Below are 21881 nucleotides of genomic sequence, written 5' to 3' on the forward strand. Positions count from 1 at the left end.
AATTAGCAGAATGAGCGGATTCTGTACAAAATATGATATAATTACACACAAAATGGGACTTAATGACTTCATTAGGTTTTAATTTGTTCGATACGCCACAAAGATTATTTGAAAATCACTTTTTACAGTCTTTGAGCCATGACTCACAATGAGGGCATGAAAACTGGTCTGTAGGGACAGTTTAGTTCAGTCGGTAGTCGTGTGCAGCGCTGCATTACCGTACCTCCTTTCGTCTTCAGAGTTCAGGCATGGTGATGATCATCGCGACAAATACTGGCTTTTCCAGGTGATTGAAGCTCAGAATCCGCTCATTCCACTAATTCTACATGGCCCGGTATGGTATGCTAGACACCCTTAACCCTTTCTTTCAATCCACTGACCTATAAATCTGTCATAGCTGTGCCTTGGGAACATACATTGCTGTATTGATCAATTCCACAACCTTGGCGGGGAGAAGATCACAGCACCTGACATTGGTGTATTTCACTTGTTAGAGACAGCTTCAAGAAGGCGTTTTCTGAGAAATTTGTTCCAGCTCAGAACCGGAGGTTTGAGGTGAAGGTGGGGGTGTTTGTGGAAGGTATACTAACCCGACAAAGTGGTCAGGTAGGTCTGATTTTTATAAGTGCCACCCCCCCTTGAAATCAGCTCAAAAAATACAAACTCTTATGAGCTGGAAAATAATACATGTACTTTTACTACACAGTTCAATAGGTCTTCAAATTCAATTTTTCCATACAGACACTTTTAAGTAATTTTCATTGTGGAAAAAAGGAAAGGGTATGACTCTGACCCCCCCCCCAAACATGCTAGAGAGAGTGCAAGTAACACTCACTATCGCCTTGTGAAAATTTCAGCTTGACATATAAATAAAAATAAACAAACAATGAAACGGCCAGGGGCCATTGTGCTCACCGTAGAGATATTTGGTGCTTTGGAATTCATCCAGGTTAAGAAACATTGTACATGTATAGTGTATAGGTCAAACCAAAGTCGGTATGACATGTGATGTATCGTTGCTTGGAGTAAGTACCATAATAATATCATCAAAAACAAGTCACTTATAAACGAGATATTGCACTTTTTACCTATTTTAGTTTTGGCCTCGAAATTCGGTGTCCAAGGTTACATGACGTAGGGAGTCATGTGTACCAAATTTCATGTTCATAGCTTTAGTGGTTAAGAAACGTGCCATAGTTACAATCAAACGACGAATTTACGCCATTTGACCTAGAGCTGTGACCTTGAAAAGCAGGTCAGATCAAAAACTCATATGATATGTGATGTATCCTTGCTAGGAGAACCTACCATAAAAATGTTATTGAAAACGAATCAATAACAAGCGAGATATCACACTTTCTAGGTTTTCACTTTTGGCCCCCTGGTGGCCAAGTCGAGAATCAGACCGGACTGAAATTCAGGGTCAGAGGTCAGCTGACCTAGGGGGTCCTTTGTACAAAGTCTCAAGTTCATAGCCTTAGGGGTTAACAAACGTTCCACAGTGTACGCTCAAATGGCCAATTTACGCCATTTGACCTCTGTGACCTTGACAAGAAGGTCAAATCAAAAACCCGTATCATATGTGATGTATCCTTGCTAACTGAGTATGATCATAAAATTTTTACCAAAAAAACTAATCAGTAACGAGATATCACACTTTCTAGGTTTTCACTTTTGGCCCCCTGGTGGCCAAGTCAAGAATCAGACCAGACTGAAATTCAGGGTCAGCTGACCTAGGGGGTCCTTTGTACAAAGTCTCAAGTTCATAGCCTTAGGGGTTAACAAACGTTCCACAGTTACGCTCAAATGGCCAATTTACGCCATTTGACCTCTGTGACCTTGACAAGCACGTCAAATCAAAAACCAGTATCATAATGTGATGTATCCTTGCTAAGAGTATCTACCATAACATTTTTACCAAAAACTGATCAGTAATAAGCAGGATATGGCACTATTCAAATTTTTGGTTTTGGCCCCCTGGTGGTCAAGTTAAGAATCAGACCGGACCGAAAATCAGTGTCATAGGTCATCTGACCTAGGGGGTCATGTGTACCAAGTTTAAAGTTCATAGCTTTAGTGGTTAAGAAACGTGACATATTAACACACAAACGGCCAATTCACACCATTTGACCTCTGTGACCTTGAAAAGTATGCCACATCGACTGATTTTTTGTCAACATGTACAGCTACGTAACAGGTGTCTACATACCAAATTTAAAGACTATAGGACGAATAAAGACAAAACGTGCCACTATCGGTGAAATTTTAGAGTTTGACCTCTGTGACCTTGACCAGTAAGTCAAATCAAAAACCCGTATGATATGTGATGTATCCTTGCTAGGGGTAACCACCATAAAATTTTTAGCAAAAACAAATCAGTAATAAACGAGTTGTCGCATTTTTAAAGTTTTTGGTTTTAGCCCCCTGGTGGCCAGGTGAAGAATCAGACCGGACCGAAATTGGCTGTCAGAGGTCATGTGACCTAGGTCATAATGTGTACAAAGTTTCAAGTTCATAGCACAAGCGGTTAAGAAACGTGCCACACAGGATATGGACGACAACGACGACGGACACAGGCCTATCGTATAGACTCCCCCAACGGTGAGCCAAAAAGAAATGCCCAAAAAGACTACAGTCTGTAATACGAAATCCAAGATGGCCATACTGATACAGATTGGGTCCCAACTTAATAAGGCACCTCCCCCCACCCCACCTATCACGCTACAAAGAATTCAAGCCAATCCGGTGATTTGTTCTGCAGTATTGCAATGCAAAATATAAGGTGGCTGCCTAGCGGCCATGGATATTGGACAGGACCCATAACTGATAGGGCAACTTTTCCATCCCACGGCCCCCATCCCGGTATTCCCGCCAAAGAAAAGTCAAGCCCATTAAGTGACTTGTTCTGGCATAACAGGCCACAACGCAAAATCCGTAATTGCTACTTGGCAGCCATACTGTACACCAGATCAAGGCCAAATTTGTTTGGGTACCTCTCAGATTGCAGCCAAAATCAACAGGCACCTCTCTCCCATCACCCCCATCATGCCAGAGAAAAATGAAGCACATCAAATCACTGATTTTCAACCGTTGGAATCCAGAGCAAAATTCTTGGTCTAAAGGTAAAGGTCAAATGGTATTGATCTATTGGTAAAGGTCAAGTGGCGATACTGTCTTTTACCATTATTTCTCGAAGCAAATGCATATTCTCGGTTAACACTTGGACTATATGAAGCTGAGCATTTATGCCAGGAGGTGGGTCTTAGTCAGAAAATCCCAATCGGTTGATTTCACCAAAATGTGTAGTCAATTACCTTTTACCACTGCACCACTGAGGAATAGACTCAGGCTTGCTATGCATCATTGATGTCAGCTCTGGTTGTAAAACACCGCTGTGAACTCCTGTCATTTATTCTGACTTTGAATTATAGCGGATCAGATCTGAGACACTGAATGCATTGAGTTCAAGCACATGAGTGAAAAATCCCCAAATACATTAATTTGGTAAAACTAAACTTCTGGTAGTGCTAATAATTTTCATGCTGCCGTAATTGGGCTAAAGTGCCATGAGAGCAGCAAGAATAATCTGAAATGTCAAAAGACTATACCATTAGTGTTACGATGACAACACACGTGAAACCATGGCGACAACATTTAGAATGATGTCAGAGCTGATGCTTGCATTAGTCCGCAAACAACATTCTCATCAACGACGCAAGAAAGATAAGACACTAACTGAAATACATGATCATGGGTGATATGAATAAAGACTAGCAAATGCTTTTACTTCAATTTTGTACAGAAAGGACTTGCCTTTAGTGTAAATGTATGTGGAGTTTTAGAAAAAAGCATTTGCTAGTCTTTACTCATATCACCCCATCCCAAGGAGCCAAAGTGGTGTAAAACTATTATGGCAGGTGGCCCCTCATGACAAAATGAAGACCTCATGACAAACCTAGGACCTTCAGTACAAAATAAGACCCTTTACAATATGAAAACCTCATGTCAAAACTAAGACAATATCTTCATTTGAAAATAAAACGGCCAAGGGCCATTGTGCTCACCGTATACAGAATTCATCCTGGTTAAGAAACATGTTACATGTATAGTATGTAGGTCAAAACAAAGTCGGTATGACATGTGATGTATCGTTGCTTGGCATACATACCATAAAAATATCATAAAAAAAAGTCACTAAAAAGCGAGATATTGCACTTTTTACCTTTTTTAGTTTTGGCCTCCTGGTGGCCAAGTTGAGAACCAGATCGGATCGAAATCGGTGTCAGAGGTTATATGACGTAGGGAGTCATGTGTACTAAATTTCAAGTTCATAGCTGTAGTGGTTAAGAAACGTGCCATAGTTACACTCAAATGGCCAATTTACCCCATTTTACCTATGTGACCTTGAAAATAAGGTCAAATCAAAAACCTGTATGGTATGTGATGTATCCTTGCTAGGAGAACCTACCATATAACCGAAAACGAGTCACTCATAAGAGAGATAGCACACTTTTTAGGTTTCCACTTCTGGCCAAGTCAAGAATCAGATTGGACCCAAATTCAGTGTCACCTGACCTGGCGATTTATTTTTTCACACCAGGCGACGCCATTTTGTTTCCAATATTTGGCACACGTGTCATAATTTATTCATACGAATGAGGTTATGGGAATCCCCATTTCGTCTGGCATGTCTCAGTGAGTGCAAGCTGAGAGGCAACAGGCGAACGGGGTTGACAGAGATAATCAACACCAGGTACCTTGTCTCCAGGTACTTTAGCCAGCGTTCACACTGGATGACCTACCTCGAGCGGTTCTTTTGTTTTAGCGCGCGATTTTTACTTGACTCAGCAGTGAAACAGAAAGGAAACAATTACCATTACCATGGTTAACGACCTATAGTGATGACTATTTTCGTAAGATGCAGAGTAAATTAAATGGATTTTGTGATGGGAGGCCCGCTCGCGAAAGTTCATGCGATGAGGTGCAAACGCCCCGTAAAATACCTGGGAACAAGGTGCTTAATGAAGATAAGGAAAGTAACCTTGTCCACCCGCTGCATCAAGCACAGGTATGTCGATCTACATACATTCTACATGCAATGACGCTGCGGCATAAATTATGCCAAACATGGGAAACAAAATGGCGTCACCTTGTGGAAAAAAATAAATCGCCCTGACCTGGGGGATACTTTGTACAAAGTTTCAAGTTCATAGCTCTAGTGGTTAAGAAACATGCCAATGTTTTGGAACGGGTTACAGACGACAACGGACGACCCAAACAAGAAGTGACAACAATACCGTAACTGAAACTCACTAAAAATACTATGCCAAGTTTCAGCATATTTGCATGTATAATAACTGAGCTCCGGCAATTTTTATTTCTATTTATCTGTGCCACAAAAACCCAAATAACAGACCTTTGAAAAAGGATTGGCATATTGCAGTTGTTGTGTTTTCACAAAGCACCCCCTGTTGGTCAAACTGTGAATCGGATTGGGTTGCATTTTGCAGGAAACAGTGTCTACTGACAATATGAATGGAGAAAAAATTAGTGTCTAAGTTATTGAACAGATGTCGTAAATCTCAATTGAGTCACTGCAAAAATCATCAATCTAGACCACTGGGAAAATCTGTCAGAGCTCATGAAGCCCACATAGGATGTAAATCCAGAATCATGGCAAGAAGTGTTAAGTGCATGTAAACAGGGCTGGTCGTATATCATACCGGGAGCCCCAGATGCATAGAGTCAATTTAAAAGCCTACTCAACAGCTGCATGATGATGTGTCCAGCTGCAGGTGTTGTTTTCTTCAACTATGACAAAACTGGAGCTATTGATTTAAATGATGTATGTACATAATCACTGCTTCCACTAGGATTTTGTCACTGTGGGTCCTGAACCCATGAATTTTTTTTTTGCACCAAGCGAGAATTGGAGGGTCCCATTAATCGACTGCTTCCATTGCATCAACTCAAGCAGTTTTGGTTGCATAAGTGCACTGTGCAAACACTGTAAACTGCAGCTCATTAGAAATCGAGGTGTTTCAGATTTCTCATCGCAAATTGATTCATCATAGTTTGATATTTTAAACTTGAATAATGTCCATGCTGACCAATATAGGCTTTGAACAAAGTTCTTTCTCAATGTACTATACATAAATATCAGTGTGCATTTAAAATCTCTCTGCAAGACTTTTCTTGTCCAATATTGGCGTTTTTAGACGTCTAAGAATTTTGGAGCGATTCACAAAATTATATTTTTTAAAAACATTATGCCAGAAAACCAAAAGTTAAAAAATCATCTGTAAAATTGAATGGGCAACTTGAGGCTGTAACTCCACTGCACACTATCGTTAGAGAGTTGACACTATGTCTGCTCTAGAGACCTAGGGCAACTGGACGAATGTTATGTGGAGGGGTTATCTCACAATCTGATCAGAAATGACTGTTATCCTTGTAACATAAAACATTGACATGAAAGTTCATTAAGACCGAAAATATCAGTTATAGACTGCTGTACGAATGTGCATGTATTGCCTGTGTGCTCGGCCATCCAGTAGATTCTTCAGCATCCATAGAGTGTTGTGACGAATTAACCTCATTCCATAGTCGTCCTGCTACACAGGTCCAATGAACGCTTTCACATCAGTTGGAGGTTGCAGCAAGAATGTACGCCTTGGATGGTCTTGCATTCAAAGAGGTGTGTGACTGATCCCCAATGAACAACATTCATGGACACTACAGAGTGAGTCAATAAAAACTACACACTTTTAAAGCCCCACAAGTGACAGTTAAAGGGCTCAGGTGAAATCAGACTTGCGCCAACTGATCAGGGCTGGATACGAATGAACTGAAATGACCATGATTCGTGTCCTGGGTTGCATAATCAATTCACTGGGCCTAAGACATGAAATGAACTTACCATAAATGTTTTAAAGTGTTATCTCTAGCCCTGATCAGTTGTGGCGTATGTCAGATTTCACCTGAAGCTTTTAACTGTCACTTGTGCAGACATGCATAAACCTAAAGAAGTGCAACTGGTGCCAAGAGAAGGAGGAAGAGTTGCTGCTAAAGTACATGTGAAAAAATATTGTATTCATCATCATGTCAACCTTTATGGCCCTCCTGGGTCTTTTCTTGCACCATATAGCAATGGGGCTTTAAAAAAGTGTGTAATTTTTCATTGACTCACTCTGTACATTGCATCAGTTAAAGATGCACGCCATGCATGATGCTCCTGTGGCAACAGACAAGTACAGTGTAAGGTGAAGTTCTTTCTGTATTCATCCAATCTATCAGTTAGAGACTACTGCATGAATGTGCATGTCTTGCCTGTGATATGGGCTGTCCAATATGCCCCACTGTCTATAAAGAGTTGGGACGGGTCACCCTCATTCTATAGAAGTCCAATGAGCGTTTTTTTCTTGGCTGTGATCGAGATGGGCCATCTTGCAGTATGCTCTAGCATCCATCATGACCATGGTTGTCCAATGGACGCTATTGCGTCAGTTAGATATTGCAGCATGAATTGACGCGCCGCGTCTGCTGTGTACAAACCATCCAATGGACTAGGCCTAGTCACTTTTACACAAGGCGGAGGAAGTCACTGCCAGTGCCAGCCAAAGAGGCAAAACAAACCTAGGCACAACGAACAGCGCGCATTGGCTTCCTCCACCTGGTGAAGTGCTAGTCATTCGACTAGTGTCGTGCACTGTTTAGTCTAGTGTTCATTCATGCATTCAATTCATTCTATAATCCATGTGTTGCAGATTTTCTTGACCTGACTGAGCTTTGCCTTGGTGAAGATTTTCTCACTCTCAGCCTCAGGAAAGGGCTACTTGACCACCTATTCGTGTATAATGATGCCGGACTTGATGCTGGGAAAATACAGTATCAAACATTACTTACCAAGCTGTTAATCACCTGATCTGCTGATGTTTTTGGCTCAAAACGCACACATGACAGAAGTGCAAATTTATATTAGGCCACCTAGATGGCAGCACTACACGACCTTTAAATCAGTCTAGCGCAAAACCAATTAGCAGTTTCAGCTTCATGCACCGGCCCCCATGTACACACATCCTATTTCTAAGTAATGTGCGCGAGAACTTTTGGTTTTGGCCTCGTTTCAGGAACGAATATAAAATAGTTTGTACAGTAACTTGATATAAACATAGCAAGTACAGCTTTCTTTGGGACGAGACTGCAGGTGCTTGGGAACACATCAACAATATGGCTACATGCCCATGAATAGTTCATGAATTACCACGGTTTCAGGGAAAATTAGAGAATATTTGGAGGATGGGAGCGACCTGTAGCAGTGAAAGCACTGTGCCACCAATAGACACTGTGCAAAAGCCACTGTCTGTATGTATTTTGGTATATTTGTGATGAATTTGAACTTCCTATCTATCTATAATACTTCTCTCTCATTCATAGTCATCAATCATGCAATCAATGAATCATTGACATTCCATTCGGCCTTCCAATCCTGGAATCCATGCATGCATGCATGCATATGTTTATGATAATCATGTGTCGTAGCACTTGAATACTTGATAACTTAAACTTAAAAGGACAGTATAGGCAGCAGCTAGGCAGGCAAGATAAAGTTACACAAAGCCGCCAATACTACAATCAAGATGTACAGACCGGGGGAGCTGGCTGTACGTACCCATAAGTCTTTGCGGTAGTCTCGCGCGTACCGGATATAACCCATCAAGCTTTTCTCCTTCAGAGAAATACTGCGTTGCGCTCAAGTGCCTTATAAGGCTGTGAACAAAATTAACGTTCGACCAATGAGAAAGCCACATTACCCTGCATACGAGGTTGGACGCGTGATCACTAAATGACAAGTAAAAATAGAATCAGACCACATGTTTCTATATGTCAGAATGCTGCCGTTTGCGCTGTAGTACACGTGTGTTGTCCAAATTTTCGATTTCAAGCAAGTTTAAGGCCAACCTCGTGTCCACCAGACTAATGCATAATTGGCAGTTGAGCGCAACGCAGTATTTCTCTGAAGGAGAAAAGCTTGATAGGTTATATCCGGTACGCGCGAGACTACCGCAAAGACTTATGGGTACGTACAGCCAGCTCCCCCGGTCTGTACATCTTGATTGTCGTATAATACTAGGGGTCTCTCACAGTAGGTCGCAATGATTCATGCTTGTACAAGGGATATATTTAGTGCTGAATCGGACATGACCAAGGGCCCTTACTGTGTATACTAGTCACTTGAAGATGGGCAAATTAGCCCCTCTCCTCCTGCCTATACGTCTTTAGTCCCTCTTTAACGTTGTGTGATATTGTATCGCCATACTTCTGCATTTATTTTATCACCATTTACATCACTTCCTTAAAACTCTGTACACACTGACAACATTTTGGGAAACATGTTGGCCAACATGTTGTCCAGGTGCGATGTTATCGAAAATGTTGGCAGTGTGTACAGTTCGGAAACATTCGGAAACATTTGGAAACATGTTGGCCAAATGTTGCTCAAATGTTGTCGAAATAATACAAAATCAATTTTGTTGCCGAGATGCTAATGATGTTGTCGAGTTTTATCCAATCAGAAATAGGCCACAAATCACATGATCTACCTTAAGCCATGTGATGTAGTCAAAAGGCAGCCTCAAGCAAGGAATGGTTACTGAGTGAAGTTGAACAACTTATTGCAGTATGGGAAAGTTGTGCCTGTTTATGGGATGTAACATCCAGGGAATATAAAGACAAGAACAAAAAGAAAGCTGCTATTCTAGAAATAGCTACAAAATTTGCCCCATGCTGGTGTCTCATATTAATCCATGGTCTTGTCCACACTCTTTTCTCATCTTTACGTCTTCTTCGCCGTCTTTCAATCAGGATACGTAAAATTATGGCAGAACCACCGACAATACATCTTCTTCTCTTGGAATCTTCCATTGTTTATGAATTTCCCTCCAAAATATTCCCTCCAAAATCCTCATTTCTCGGAAACATTCGACAACAAGTTGCCCAACATGTTGTCGAATGTTGTCATGTGTATACAGGGCCAAATTTTCGATAACATCGCACCTGGACAACATGTTGGCCAACATGTTTCCCAAAATGTTGTCAGTGTGTACAGAGCTAATTCTCATTAAACTAAGGTGGCGATATAAGGCACACTCTTCTCACGACGTTGCAATACAGTATCGTTCAACGTTACTCCAGTCATCATTCATTGCCAGCGTCATCGCCCATCAGCATCACTATCCATCATGCAGTGAAATTAAATTCAGGGGTTAATGTTTGCTTCTCTGGTCAGTGGTCCTGCAGACAAAGCCCAGAAACATTAAATACTACCCCTCAATGACTGACAGTCATCCTAAACAGCGTCCACCAGCATCCACCAGGTTTAAAGTCAGGTATAACGTCATCAAAATAAAATTTAGTAGCCATAAACGAAGTAAATACACCATAAAGCACATTTCCTGAAAATTTCATGACATTTGGGTGTAAGATTAGGGAGATGTTGTCCAAAATCACAGGGCTCCTGTTGTATTGGGAAGCCCTATCATTTCCTCCAAGTCAAATCCAACATGGCCGCCGACTGGGTGGTGGACGCTGTCGCTGGTACATTTTAGACAACAACTCGCTAATCTAGCACACAAATGTCATGAAATGTTCAGGAAATGTGGAAAATGTCCTGTGTAGCAATTTTCAGTCTTCTTTTTCTCCAAAAAACCTCTGTACGAAATTTCGACGATCAGTCACAACCAAGGGACAATGTCACATCCAGATGTTGATCACAACCATCTATAGTGCCACTGGACTTTACACCAAGACTGTCTAGACATGAGTGTCTTCACATGATTTCCAACCAGAAAGGAAAACAGGCAAATGGTATCCCAAAATAGAAGGTCATATTGCAATATGCATGTCTATAACATAGCTGGTACACTGACGAACGTCACCACTCATTTGTGGCAAGGTCGGACATGGTTGCCCGGCGCCAAGAAATCTGGCTGTCGGTGAGCTGGAAATTTCTGGATGACTATTAACATCACCAGACATGCATACACGATAACTATCGACAGTTTGGACCCCCTTTTCCTGGTTTTTGGTAATGGAAGGGTGTCATCCGGATAATGTGAGGGTAAAGGTCGAACCTCATATCTGGTGCATATGGGGATAAGATATGGGGTTCGTTCTGCCAACATTTGGATTAAAACATCAGAAATAATATTAACTTTATTCCATGTAGTCACAAATCCTACTCTATCCAACACTATCGATTGGGTTGATATCATAGATAATTACTGGTCAGATCATTGAGTAGTCTACTCTGCTTGATTTCAGGCCTGTAGGAAGACCGAACAGGGGGGGGCCAACTGCCCCCCCCCCATATTAGGCTCGTCAAAAATAAAAATGAGTGTTGTGAAAATGAGAGGCAAGATTGAGTGTCCAATTTTGCTCTCAGTTGCCAGGAAATCGTGTAAAAGTACTCTTTTTCTCTTATTTAAAAAAATTTCGAGAGGGAGGCCCCCCCTGGGTTTCGCGCCTATTGCGCTTGTTGTAGTTCTAGCCTTCGGCCCTCAAATGTCAGAAATCTCTGCCCCCAACTCAAGGATGTTCCTACAGTCCTGTATCTTATCTGTAATAACCTATCTGTTAGGGAGTGATCACAGTGGCGAATGTTTGAGGCAATTGTTGATGCTGGCTGCATGTGGCTGGCTTGGCAAGACTTGTCGGAAGTGGCCTGACCCATCAGAAATACTTTTCTTCCAAAGCAGGTTTGAAGTCTGTGATATCCCAGTGTCATAGCGAATATCGATCGCTTTAACGTCACAATATATGCTTCATTGATCTTCTACAATGTATTGGTGTTTTTTCCTTGCTTTCAACATTGATGTTGTCTTACATTGCATCATCCATTGTGTGTACAGCCATGCTGTTATGAGTGAGTAATAGATGATCAACATCATTAGGAAACAGACTGCATATAAATTCATGCTGTAATTTTCGTCAAGGTATTGACGCGTGTTGTCTGTAAGCTGAGCAATGTCAATACATTGAGGGTCAAGATGGCTCTAGTCTTTCCATGAGTGCAAGTTGAAACAACACACAGAGTTTGTTCTGCACATATTTGTATTCATTTTCACAAATGAATTAACAAAATGTTTTCAACAAGTTGTTTCTTGCTACAATGCTGCATAATGGTTTGCGTGACTTTCTTGCTGTTTAAACCCTCTGACGGGATCTGTGCTGCATTTTAAAAACATCAATCCTATGTTTCTTTGATGACTGAAATAAAAAAAACCATGACATTTTAGTTCTGTTTGATATGCTTCAGATTGTCTCTGATATGCTCTGTCTTTATTTGTGGCAATAACCACCAAAATATTCTGTACTATAATATTGATACTCCAATATTAATAGACAATAACATACTGTATTCATAAAATAACTTGATGCCTTGTGGGTTGGCTACTGTGTGTTTTGTTTGGGAAGGTTGACAGTGACGCATGCCGATCAACCGTTGTTTTGCAACAATTGTTTCATCATAGATTGCGTGGTGACTCTGAGCTATTGCTTGTGGTGCCGATTACGCAGCTAACTTTTGGAGACCGGGCATTTTGCTCGGCTGCCCCCAAGCTTTGGAACAATCTCCCCAGGAGTATTAGGGATGCTGACTTGACCCAAATGCACAGTGCATGTTGTATCTAGAAGAAGGGTAACCTGATCCTGAGCTTGGCACTATCATTCAGGCCGTCATTCAATTACTTTGTGTGGAGCAATTTGATTGACCACCCGTTTATGATGGTGCGTCTGACGGATTATCTGGCGGGAGTTATCAGCGTTGAAAGGAGGAGACATTAGGACTGATATTCACTGGCGATAAGTCGGCATGACAATGACCTAGTGCCGCCTGACCTTCAATAGTAATTATTTGAATCGGTACCGCCTGGAAAGCTTCATCACAACACATCTTGCCTTTCTCAGTTTAGAAGCATTCAACTTTAAGTTAGTTTAAGTATATACGCAGCCGACATACACTGCAAAGATTTCATAACACCACTTTAAAACCTCTTACGTGAGTTTTTCTCCTTGTCTCCAAATCAATGCCCCTCATTGGTCGAGGCAATGGTAACTGATGATAATTGAGCTGTGGTCATTTCAGTATTCAAATTCATGGGCCGCCGTGTTGGCTCTGCTCTCGTGTCACCAGATCACCTCCTCATGTGTAGGAATTGTAGATAATATCATCGTCGACGCTACACGGCGATGTGGAACCTATAATTCTTTGTAAAGTTTGAATTTTAAGCCCTCATTTGACAGAAGTTAGAAAACGTTTTTCAAAATTTATTGCTTGCTCTTGCACAGATCAGTTTTTGAAATGTTGCTCAATTATGCCCATCTTCCCAACTTCTGCCAATTGTGGTGCTGATTCAAAGTCCTCAAAGGAGTGATGAAAATGTACTGTCACACTTTCTTTCAATTCATTTTGTACTTTTCTTTTTAAAAGCCTACGGCGCCATTCGTTAAATATTTTGAATTTGTAATTGAATTTAAAAATGTCCAATTGCAGAAATACGTACTAAATATTAACATTGTGTAGACTGGATACAAATACATGTACTATGAATACCAAGTTTAAACAAATTTGTGTTCACAATAACTGCACTACGGCATTGTGTATTAGTGGATTTCTATTTCACTGGACCACAAGCAATTACGAACGGCGTACCCCTTTAACATGTCTAGACTGAAGTGCCATGAGTTGAGAGATGAGAGAGTGTATTAAGCAATGAAATCATAATTACTGATGATTTGTTCCAGTTCATCTGCGAGTGAATTGAATCATATGGATTCTAACTATATCAGAGAAGTTCTTGGTGGTGTCCTGGTTGAAGGTCTCACACAGGTTGTCCTGGAGAAACCAGCTGATCCCATTGAGTTCCTCGCACACTGGCTCTACAATCAGGTTGGGAGGCAACAAGCACAGGGTGACACTTTAGTAAGCATTTTGAACATCCTTATTTAAAAAATAACCTAGAGAAAACAATGATACTGATATGTGCTGCAGATGGTAACTAATTACAATTTGTTACAAGTTTTAAATACTCTTGATAGAGCAGGTATGTGACGCCATCAATGGTGTTTGATGGTGATATTTGAGTGCTATTTTGCAATGTAATTATGTTGCATCAGAGTCCTTTAGTCCAGAAAATTTGGTTTTGTGGGTGTCCCATCAGATTACCTTTGACCTTGTTTTGTCAATTCATGAAATGCTAATGTAGCAATAGTTTTATGAATGGGATTGTATTCCCAGCAACCTCTCTAAAATGATATTACTACTGTGTGTAATCATGGACATACTGCCATATCATACACCTTCATAATATATGGTGCTACAGTGAGCTCTTAAAATACTGTAATGTGCCTGTCAGCCAACAGGCTACATCGTAATTAGAATCTCAGATAACATAGATAATGATATGTGATGGTAGTATGTAAATGTTGAAACGAGCCAAATGAAACAAGCCAAACTAAACGATCCAAATAAACATTTTAAACCTAAACTGAAAGATCGAGTTTACAGGTAATATTCATTGCAGGATTCGGTCAAGTATGTTAATGGCATAAAATGAAATATTATTCACATAGTCCTATTCAAATTGGTTCATTTTCTGTTTTGCAAGGTGCACCATGGAATGTTTCATTCACTCGTTTATTTTGGCTTGTTTAAAACTTAAATGGGCCAAATTAAGTTGGCCTGATGATTTTTCATTGCATGCAAATATCAACCCAACGCTATTGCAATGATATTACATCATGTACATCCAAACGTGATCTTCAATTTCATGTTTAGATTAGATTGTGTATTTGGTTCGTTTAATTTGGCTTGTTTCATTTGGCTCGTTTCATCATTTACATCCTACCATATGTGAAGATGTTTTCACCACAGCTACCAGCCCTCTCTGGTCCATATCTCCTGCCTCATGTCCAGAGCCGGGACCTAACTCCAGGAGAATCCACAAAGTCTCAGCCAAGCTTCCAACATGTTGACTTAGTGTCATCAACCGAGACACCACTGGATATCGGCATTGACCTAGATTTCAATGAGCGATGTGTGCCTGTCCACGTAGATTTTAGAAACGACTTTGGGGATCTTTTTGATGATGAAGATGTCCAATGATTACCAGAGGTAAACTGAATCTGTGCTCTTGGTAGGCGCTTTTTAGAAACCCTTGCAATGGTTATGACTCAATCTCCTCTTCAAAACTAACTCTTAAGTACGTGTACTAAAAAATGCACCGACTGCTTGTGAAATCTCTTACGTGCAACATATTTGCAGCATCGTGGGGGCATTGCTAATGTGTGCTTCGTCCATCCAAGCAGCACATGTGCTGCAAAGTTGCTGCTCTAAATAACAAGCTCATTAAATTGCATGACTAATACAGCACTGATCCAGCACCTTTCCAGCATTTCAGATATTTCAAACAGTGTGCTTCATTGGTGCTCCATATAATAATAAAGTGCTGCAGCAGTGAACTGCAATAGCAAACCCCCGAGCTCTGTCACAAAATCTGCCCTGCCGTAACTGATTTACAATTGGACATCCAAAATGACATCCTGACAATATCAGGCCGTTTCACTAGATACATACTTACTCCCTCAGAAACATGCGTAAGGAGAAGTCGTGTTGTTAGGCCCTGTTTGCAAGAGGATGCCAAAATGAACCAAAAAGAAGTTTTTATGAAGCCAGCTTGCATAGAGCAGAGCACGCGGTCGTCGGCAACAAATTCAAGTATCATTTTACAGGTTAGGAGTATGGCCTTGGAGTATGGCCCCACTGTAAATACTGCTAAAATGTTCCTTATTTTTATTCAAACTGTCCTTTTTGGACATCAAGCTTAACTCATAATTGGTAGTTTAAACTGAGAACTGGAGTTGGAAAACAGCGGAAATCTTGTACAAATGATGCGATCTGAACGGGAGGGAGGGAGAAATCATCCAAAATTTGATTGTTCGTAATGACTTATTTGTTTAATTGTGATGGATGTCTAACTTTATTTCGAGATATATCCACTGTAATCAATTGCTGTGCTGCACTTCTGTAAGGGATATTCTCTTGAGGTGCTGCAAAAATATTAGATTGTGAATTGTATGCAAATGGTGTTTAAGAATTGCAGTTCAGAGGGTATATCTGAAATCCTGTAAATACACTCGCTTTGCTTTTTAGCTCACCTCTTAGCAGAGGTGAGCTTATCCCATACCGTGGCGTCCGTCGTCCGTCGTCGTCGTCGTCTTCGTCGTCGTCGTCGTCGTCGTCGTCGTCGTCGTCGTCGTCGTCGTCGTCGCCGTCGTCCGTCGTCCGTTAGCAGGGCACGTTTCGTAACTGTTAGAGCTATTGAGTTGAAACTTGGTACACATGTACCCTTATGTAATGACACCTGGGAGACCAACTTTCGGTCCGATTCGTTTCATGGTTTGGCCACCAGGGGGCCAAACGTTAAAAGTGAAAATATGCAATATCTCCCTTAATAGTAGTCGGGAAATTTTGAAAAAAATATGGTAGGTACTTCTAGCAAAGGTGCATCATATATCCTCCGGGTTTTTGATTTGATCTCCTTTTCAAGGTCACAGAGGTCAAATGGTGTAAATTGGCCGTTAGGATGTAACGATGGCACGTTTCTAAACTGCAATGACTATTGATACCAAATTTGGTACACATTTACCCCTTAGTCAGGTGATCTCAGGGACCGAAGTTTGGTCCAATATGATTCACCACTTGACCACCAGGGGGCAAAATCCAAAAACCTTAAAAATGTGATTATTCCTTAACTTCTTGCCCGATTGCCACCAATTTGATATCATGGGTACATCTAACCACCATACAGTATATGTCACACAGGTTTTTAATTTGACCTTCTTGTCAAGGTCACAGAGGTCAAATGGCGTAAATTCGCCGTCGGGCCGTAACTATGGCACGTTTCTTAACTGCAATGACTATTGATCACAAATTAAGTACACATGTACCCCTTGGTCAGGTGATCTCAGGTACCGAAGTTTGGTGCGATCTGATTTGCCGTTTGGCCTCCAGGGAGGGGGCCAAATCCTAAATTCTTCAAAATGCCATTATTCCTAGTAATGACTTGCCCGATTGGCACCAATTTTATATCATAGGTACATCTAATTCTAACAACCATTCAATGTGTCACCCGGGTCTTCTTTGATTTGACCTACTTTTCAAGGTCACAGAGGTCGAATGTACTGTAAATTGGCCATTTTGGGGAAATTGTAATTGCTTGGACCTACATCAAACCTAACACTACATGACACAAGACCATGCTCTTTATCCATCTTTCCTCCACATGAGGTGAGCACAATGGCCCTGGCCATTTCATTTCTTAGAAACCTCACTTTGACTAACTTGTGAATTGCCAGTAGTTGTTTTATTTGTCATATCCATTGTGTCATATTATTCGGTTGTAAAACAACGCAGAATTTAGAATTATGTTTTTCCATGAGCCCACCCTTTCAAAATTTGCTATCCAACTGGTGGGCACCTTACCCTGACAAACTTGAATTTTTGGAGGTTCCTTGTCAGTATGAGTAAAGGTATACTTTACCTTACATTTGTATCTATGCTGTGTGTACATTTTTAGCTCACCTCTCTGAGTGGTGAGCTTTTACTTTGGCGTGGCGTCCGTCGTCGTCGTCGTCTGACAGTCCGCTCGGCCGTCGTCCGTCAACAATAGGGGCACACTTGCTCACTATTGAGTCTAGAAAGTTGAAACTTGGTGTGAGGATGTCTTATGACAACATGACTTGACACAAAAAAACATCGCCATTTGACCTACTTTCTGGGCTCCAGACGGCCATCTTTGAAAACCTTATTTTGTCAATATCTCATGAACTTTTGGCAGATGAACACAAAGTTTGCGTAACACAAAGTAAACGTAACACAAAGTTAGCATAACACAAAGGTAGGGTAACACAAAGTTTACGTAACACAAAGTTCGTGTTACACAATGTTCGTGTAACACAAAGTTAGCGTAACACAAAGTTAGCGTAACACAAAGTTAGCGTAACACAAAGTTTGCGTAACACAAAGTTTGCGTAACAATGTTCGCGTAACACAAAGTTCGCGTAACACAACGTCGATCAACGTCAATAGTGTGTGCTAGAGGTTTGGATTATAACACATGGCCATGCAGCAACTTCGAGAAGCGACACGTATATCTTAAAGGGGGACTATAGGCAGGAACAGAGGGGCTAACTTGGCCATCTTCAGGTGACGAATAAACACAGTAAAAAAAGGACCCTGGGTCTTGCCAGATTCAGCACTAAATGTATTCCTCGTACAAGCATAAATCTCTACTGTGAGATGTGAGAGACCCCTATTGGCGACTTCGTGTAACTTTATCTTGCCTGCCTAGCTGCTGCCTATATTGTCCCTTTAAGAGGCCATGCCAAACCAACTCTCCTTAATGAGGGAAAGATTGTTGAAACCTTTTGAAATTGGTAAAGGGACTTCCGTACAGCCCCACAGTGATATTTTGTAGTCAATGCAAAGAAGGTGTTTTACGAAACATATCACTGTAAATATTTCTGCCAAAAGTAAGGTCGAAGTGTACTTTTTTGGTAATTTTGATATAAAATCACAAATTTCCTTATGGATGCAATTTCAGTAATTAGTGCTTTTGTAACTCCTCTATCTAAATCAGGATAATCTATAATTATACGTCTCGTACCAGACGTTATTATGAAAGGCTCTGTGGTTAGGCAGTAGGACTGGTTTTGATACCTAGCATCATCTTTTGTGATTTGCATTTTTGTCATTTCAATGTATTTTTTTATCTGTAAAGTGCAATGTCCCTAATGGATATTTCATTTCTTGTTGATCTAAGACTTTTTCTTTCCTTTCAGAAACCAAAGCCCAAGCCGGCACATCCTACCGTAAGCCCCGAGGGTGAACAGCATCATGCCAGACATGATGACCCTTTGTGTCAAAATACATCATCTCAGGAAGCCTCAAATACTCTGGAAGCAGATGGCATGAGGAGCACATCCAGAGCAAGTTCCAGGCCGATTCTGTCCAGTATGAGCAGGGGCTCAAATCACGATTCTTGTGTTAAGGGGATCACCCTTGCATCACCTGCTTCAACAGATATGGACCAGGTTCAAGATCCTGTAGATGACAGACCAGCTAGCAAAAATGTTTTCCAGGGTGATGAGTCCCTTGTGGAAGAGAGCACAGTTGGTCAAGATTTGGATGCCCCCATCTCAGCTGTTACAATGCCTGTTGAAGAAGTGCCAGTTGAGAAATCTCCAGAGGTGGTGATTGCCAATACCTACAAACCAGTGATGATGTTACCAATGCTTAGGTCACCAGGTGAGTGTGTGTCATCCTCGTACAGCAAGACTTTGTATCGTTCTTAAAATATGCTCAAGTGTATTCCAGAAACGTTCCAAAGCCAGCTATGGGAGGATGGTAGTCTTATCTGCATTTACGACGTACAGTGGAACCTCCCTTAACCGACACCTCTCTATTAAGGACAACCTCCCGACTAAGGACACTAGTTTTGGTCCCAAATTGGTTGTTTCATTTATAGCTCACCTTCAGGAAAACTTCTACAATACTCTAGTGTTTGTCTGCCTCTGTTGTATGTTAAGCCCGCAGCACACTAGCCGCCAACTTTGGCGACAAGAAGCGTTCGGCTGACGCCTCTCGATGCAAAAGTTGGCGGCCAGTGGATCCCGGTCAGAGCACACCTGCCCAGAATCGGCGTCAAGTAGCGTCTTTTCCGCCACTTTAGGCTGCCATTTTCAAATCATGGGACATCAAGACGCTAGCTGATTGGCCATAGCCTCGCCGCTGACGCCAAGTCAGGCGGCCATCCGTAGCACACCTGACTTCTTCTTGCGTTCAAGTGCGGCGACACGCGTCAAAAATCAAACATGTTAGATATTTGGCGTTTAGTTGCGGCAAGTGGCATCAAGTCGCGTTCGCCGACGCCGTTCGTAGCAGACTAGGGATTTTTCAGGCGTTCAGGACTCTTGCGACAAAAAACGCCTGTGAACGCCGAAGTTGGCGGCTAGTGTGCTGTGGGATTTAGAGAGGGCTTTTTGACTGAAACTTGGTGTGGTGATACCATAGGGGGATTATGCTCAGGTGTATTTTTTCGTTTTTGCAATTTGGCCCACTTCCTGATCTACAGGTGGACATCATGAAATACTTTTTTGTCATTTTCAAGTCAATGGTTTTAGAAATGTTAGAAAGAGGTATGAAATTTTTGTGTTTGGTGTATCTAATTGAGCTACATCATATATTACTTAGGTTTTTGATTTGACCTACTTTTCAAGGCCAGAAGGTTAAAACTAACAAAATTAAGCGATAGTGGCACCTGTGTCAATTGTCCAGAAGTCTGAATTTAGTGTGTAATATAGTACAGGCATTTCAGTTATGTTGAAAACAATTGATTGAAAATGATTTGTGAAATTGACCTTCTTTTCGTGTCATTTAGTAGGTTATTGTCATTAAAACGCTTAGTGGGCTATATGATATTTGAAGTTTTTGGAGGTGCATATAATGTCATCGTAGGATTATTAATACATTGTTCAAATTATCAGTTTTTGCTCTGGCACTTAAATTTATGGTCAGTTTCTGCATTGCAAGAATTTTGTTTTCAGATATGGATAAAAATTCTGATATCGATTGTAAGTTCTGTGGAAAAATTATTTGCTTTTGTAATTTGTATTTTGTTTTTCTTTTGAATTTTTGAATTTTAAATTTTAAATTTTGAATTTTGAATATTGAATTTTTGAATTTTGAATTTTGAATTTTGAATTTGTAATTGGTTTTTCTTTTTCATGTTGGTATATTTGTCTATTTGTTTAAGGAGGTGATACTGAGCTGGAGGTGTTGGCATTCTCTAAGCATTTTGTCTGTCCAAACACTGGAGGGTGGCACTTCAAGACAAAAAATTACTACTGGGGTTGTTTGGGGATATAATCAACACCAATAGTGAGATATCGCTATCTATTGATCACCTTAAAGGGACAATTTAGGCAGCAGCTAGGCAGGCAAGATAAAGTTACACAAAGATGCCAATAGGGGTCTCTCACATCTCACAGTAGGTCGAAATGATTCACGCTTGTAAGAGGGATATATTTAGTGCTGAGTCTGACAAGACCAGGGGTCTTACTGTGTATACTAGTCACTTGAAGATGGTCAAATTATCCCCCCTCCTCCTGCCTACAGTCCTCCTGTAAACTAAACATTGAAATGTGATGTAATTTGACTGCTTTCAAATTTTCTCACTCCCAAGAAACATGGTTGCAACGAAGTGCCACCACCATTTATTTTTGAACATGTCTTCTGTTAGACACAAACTAGGTCATTGTTGGGGTCTGTGGTTTTGACATGTTTTTCTGCTTTGTCTGGGCTTTTCAGAAACAGAGTAAAATAGGTCATCACCACCTATATTTCGAGTATAAAATTAGCCTACCGGTATCTGTGAAAATTCAGAATTTCAGAAAAAAAAGTATGCTAGCTTTCAATGTGAATCTCATCAACTAAATTGTTTGACCCGGGAGCATTAAAATGAAGTATTGTCAAAGCTTTTACTAAACTATTTGATTTGATCTCAGGATATACCCCAAAGAGTATTTTTTCAATACAAGTCCAAATGAAATACCCTCAACTGAAAAAAGATCCTTCACCAAGCATTGCCTACTAGATAGCTTCCCTCCAACCTCATGCATTGATGCATTCAAATGGCATGTTGTCTCATCTGCTGGGGCCAAAACGAGGCCTGATGCATTTTACAGAATTTAGAATAAAGAAGTGCACAAGATTTTTTTATTTTTTGTTTGTTTTATGCACTTATCCATCGTGATCATATGAA

General features: G+C 40.8%; 2 protein-coding genes across 5 annotated transcripts in view; one reads left to right on the forward strand and one right to left on the reverse strand.

The window, feature by feature from the left end:
- The window catches only part of LOC135491371 (GRAM domain-containing protein 4-like), a 40125-nt gene extending 32122 nt beyond the window's left edge, over positions 1–8003 (reverse strand). For both annotated transcript variants that reach the window (XM_064777191.1, XM_064777192.1), the window contains exon 1: positions 7906–8003. The gene's annotated coding sequence lies outside the window, so the exon portion shown is untranslated. The remainder of the gene's footprint in view (positions 1–7905) is intronic.
- Positions 8004–8200: 197 nt separating this feature from the next.
- LOC135490720 (uncharacterized) overlaps positions 8201–21881 on the forward strand; it is an 80892-nt gene continuing 67211 nt past the window's right edge. The window contains exons 1-4 of one of the 3 annotated variants that reach the window (XM_064776114.1): positions 8201–8364; positions 13804–13981; positions 14933–15172; positions 18901–19366. In XM_064776114.1, the coding sequence (XP_064632184.1) occupies positions 19030–19366 (337 nt within the window). In that variant the 5' untranslated portion in view covers positions 8201–8364; positions 13804–13981; positions 14933–15172; positions 18901–19029. Of the gene's footprint in view, positions 8365–10219; positions 10284–13803; positions 13982–14932; positions 15173–18900; positions 19367–21881 lie in introns of those variants that run through there. The other 2 variants (XM_064776115.1, XM_064776113.1) reach the window with 2 other exon arrangements.

The sequence above is a fragment of the Lineus longissimus genome, chromosome 7, assembly GCF_910592395.1.
Source record: "Lineus longissimus chromosome 7, tnLinLong1.2, whole genome shotgun sequence".
Lineage (NCBI taxonomy): Eukaryota > Metazoa > Nemertea > Pilidiophora > Heteronemertea > Lineidae > Lineus > Lineus longissimus.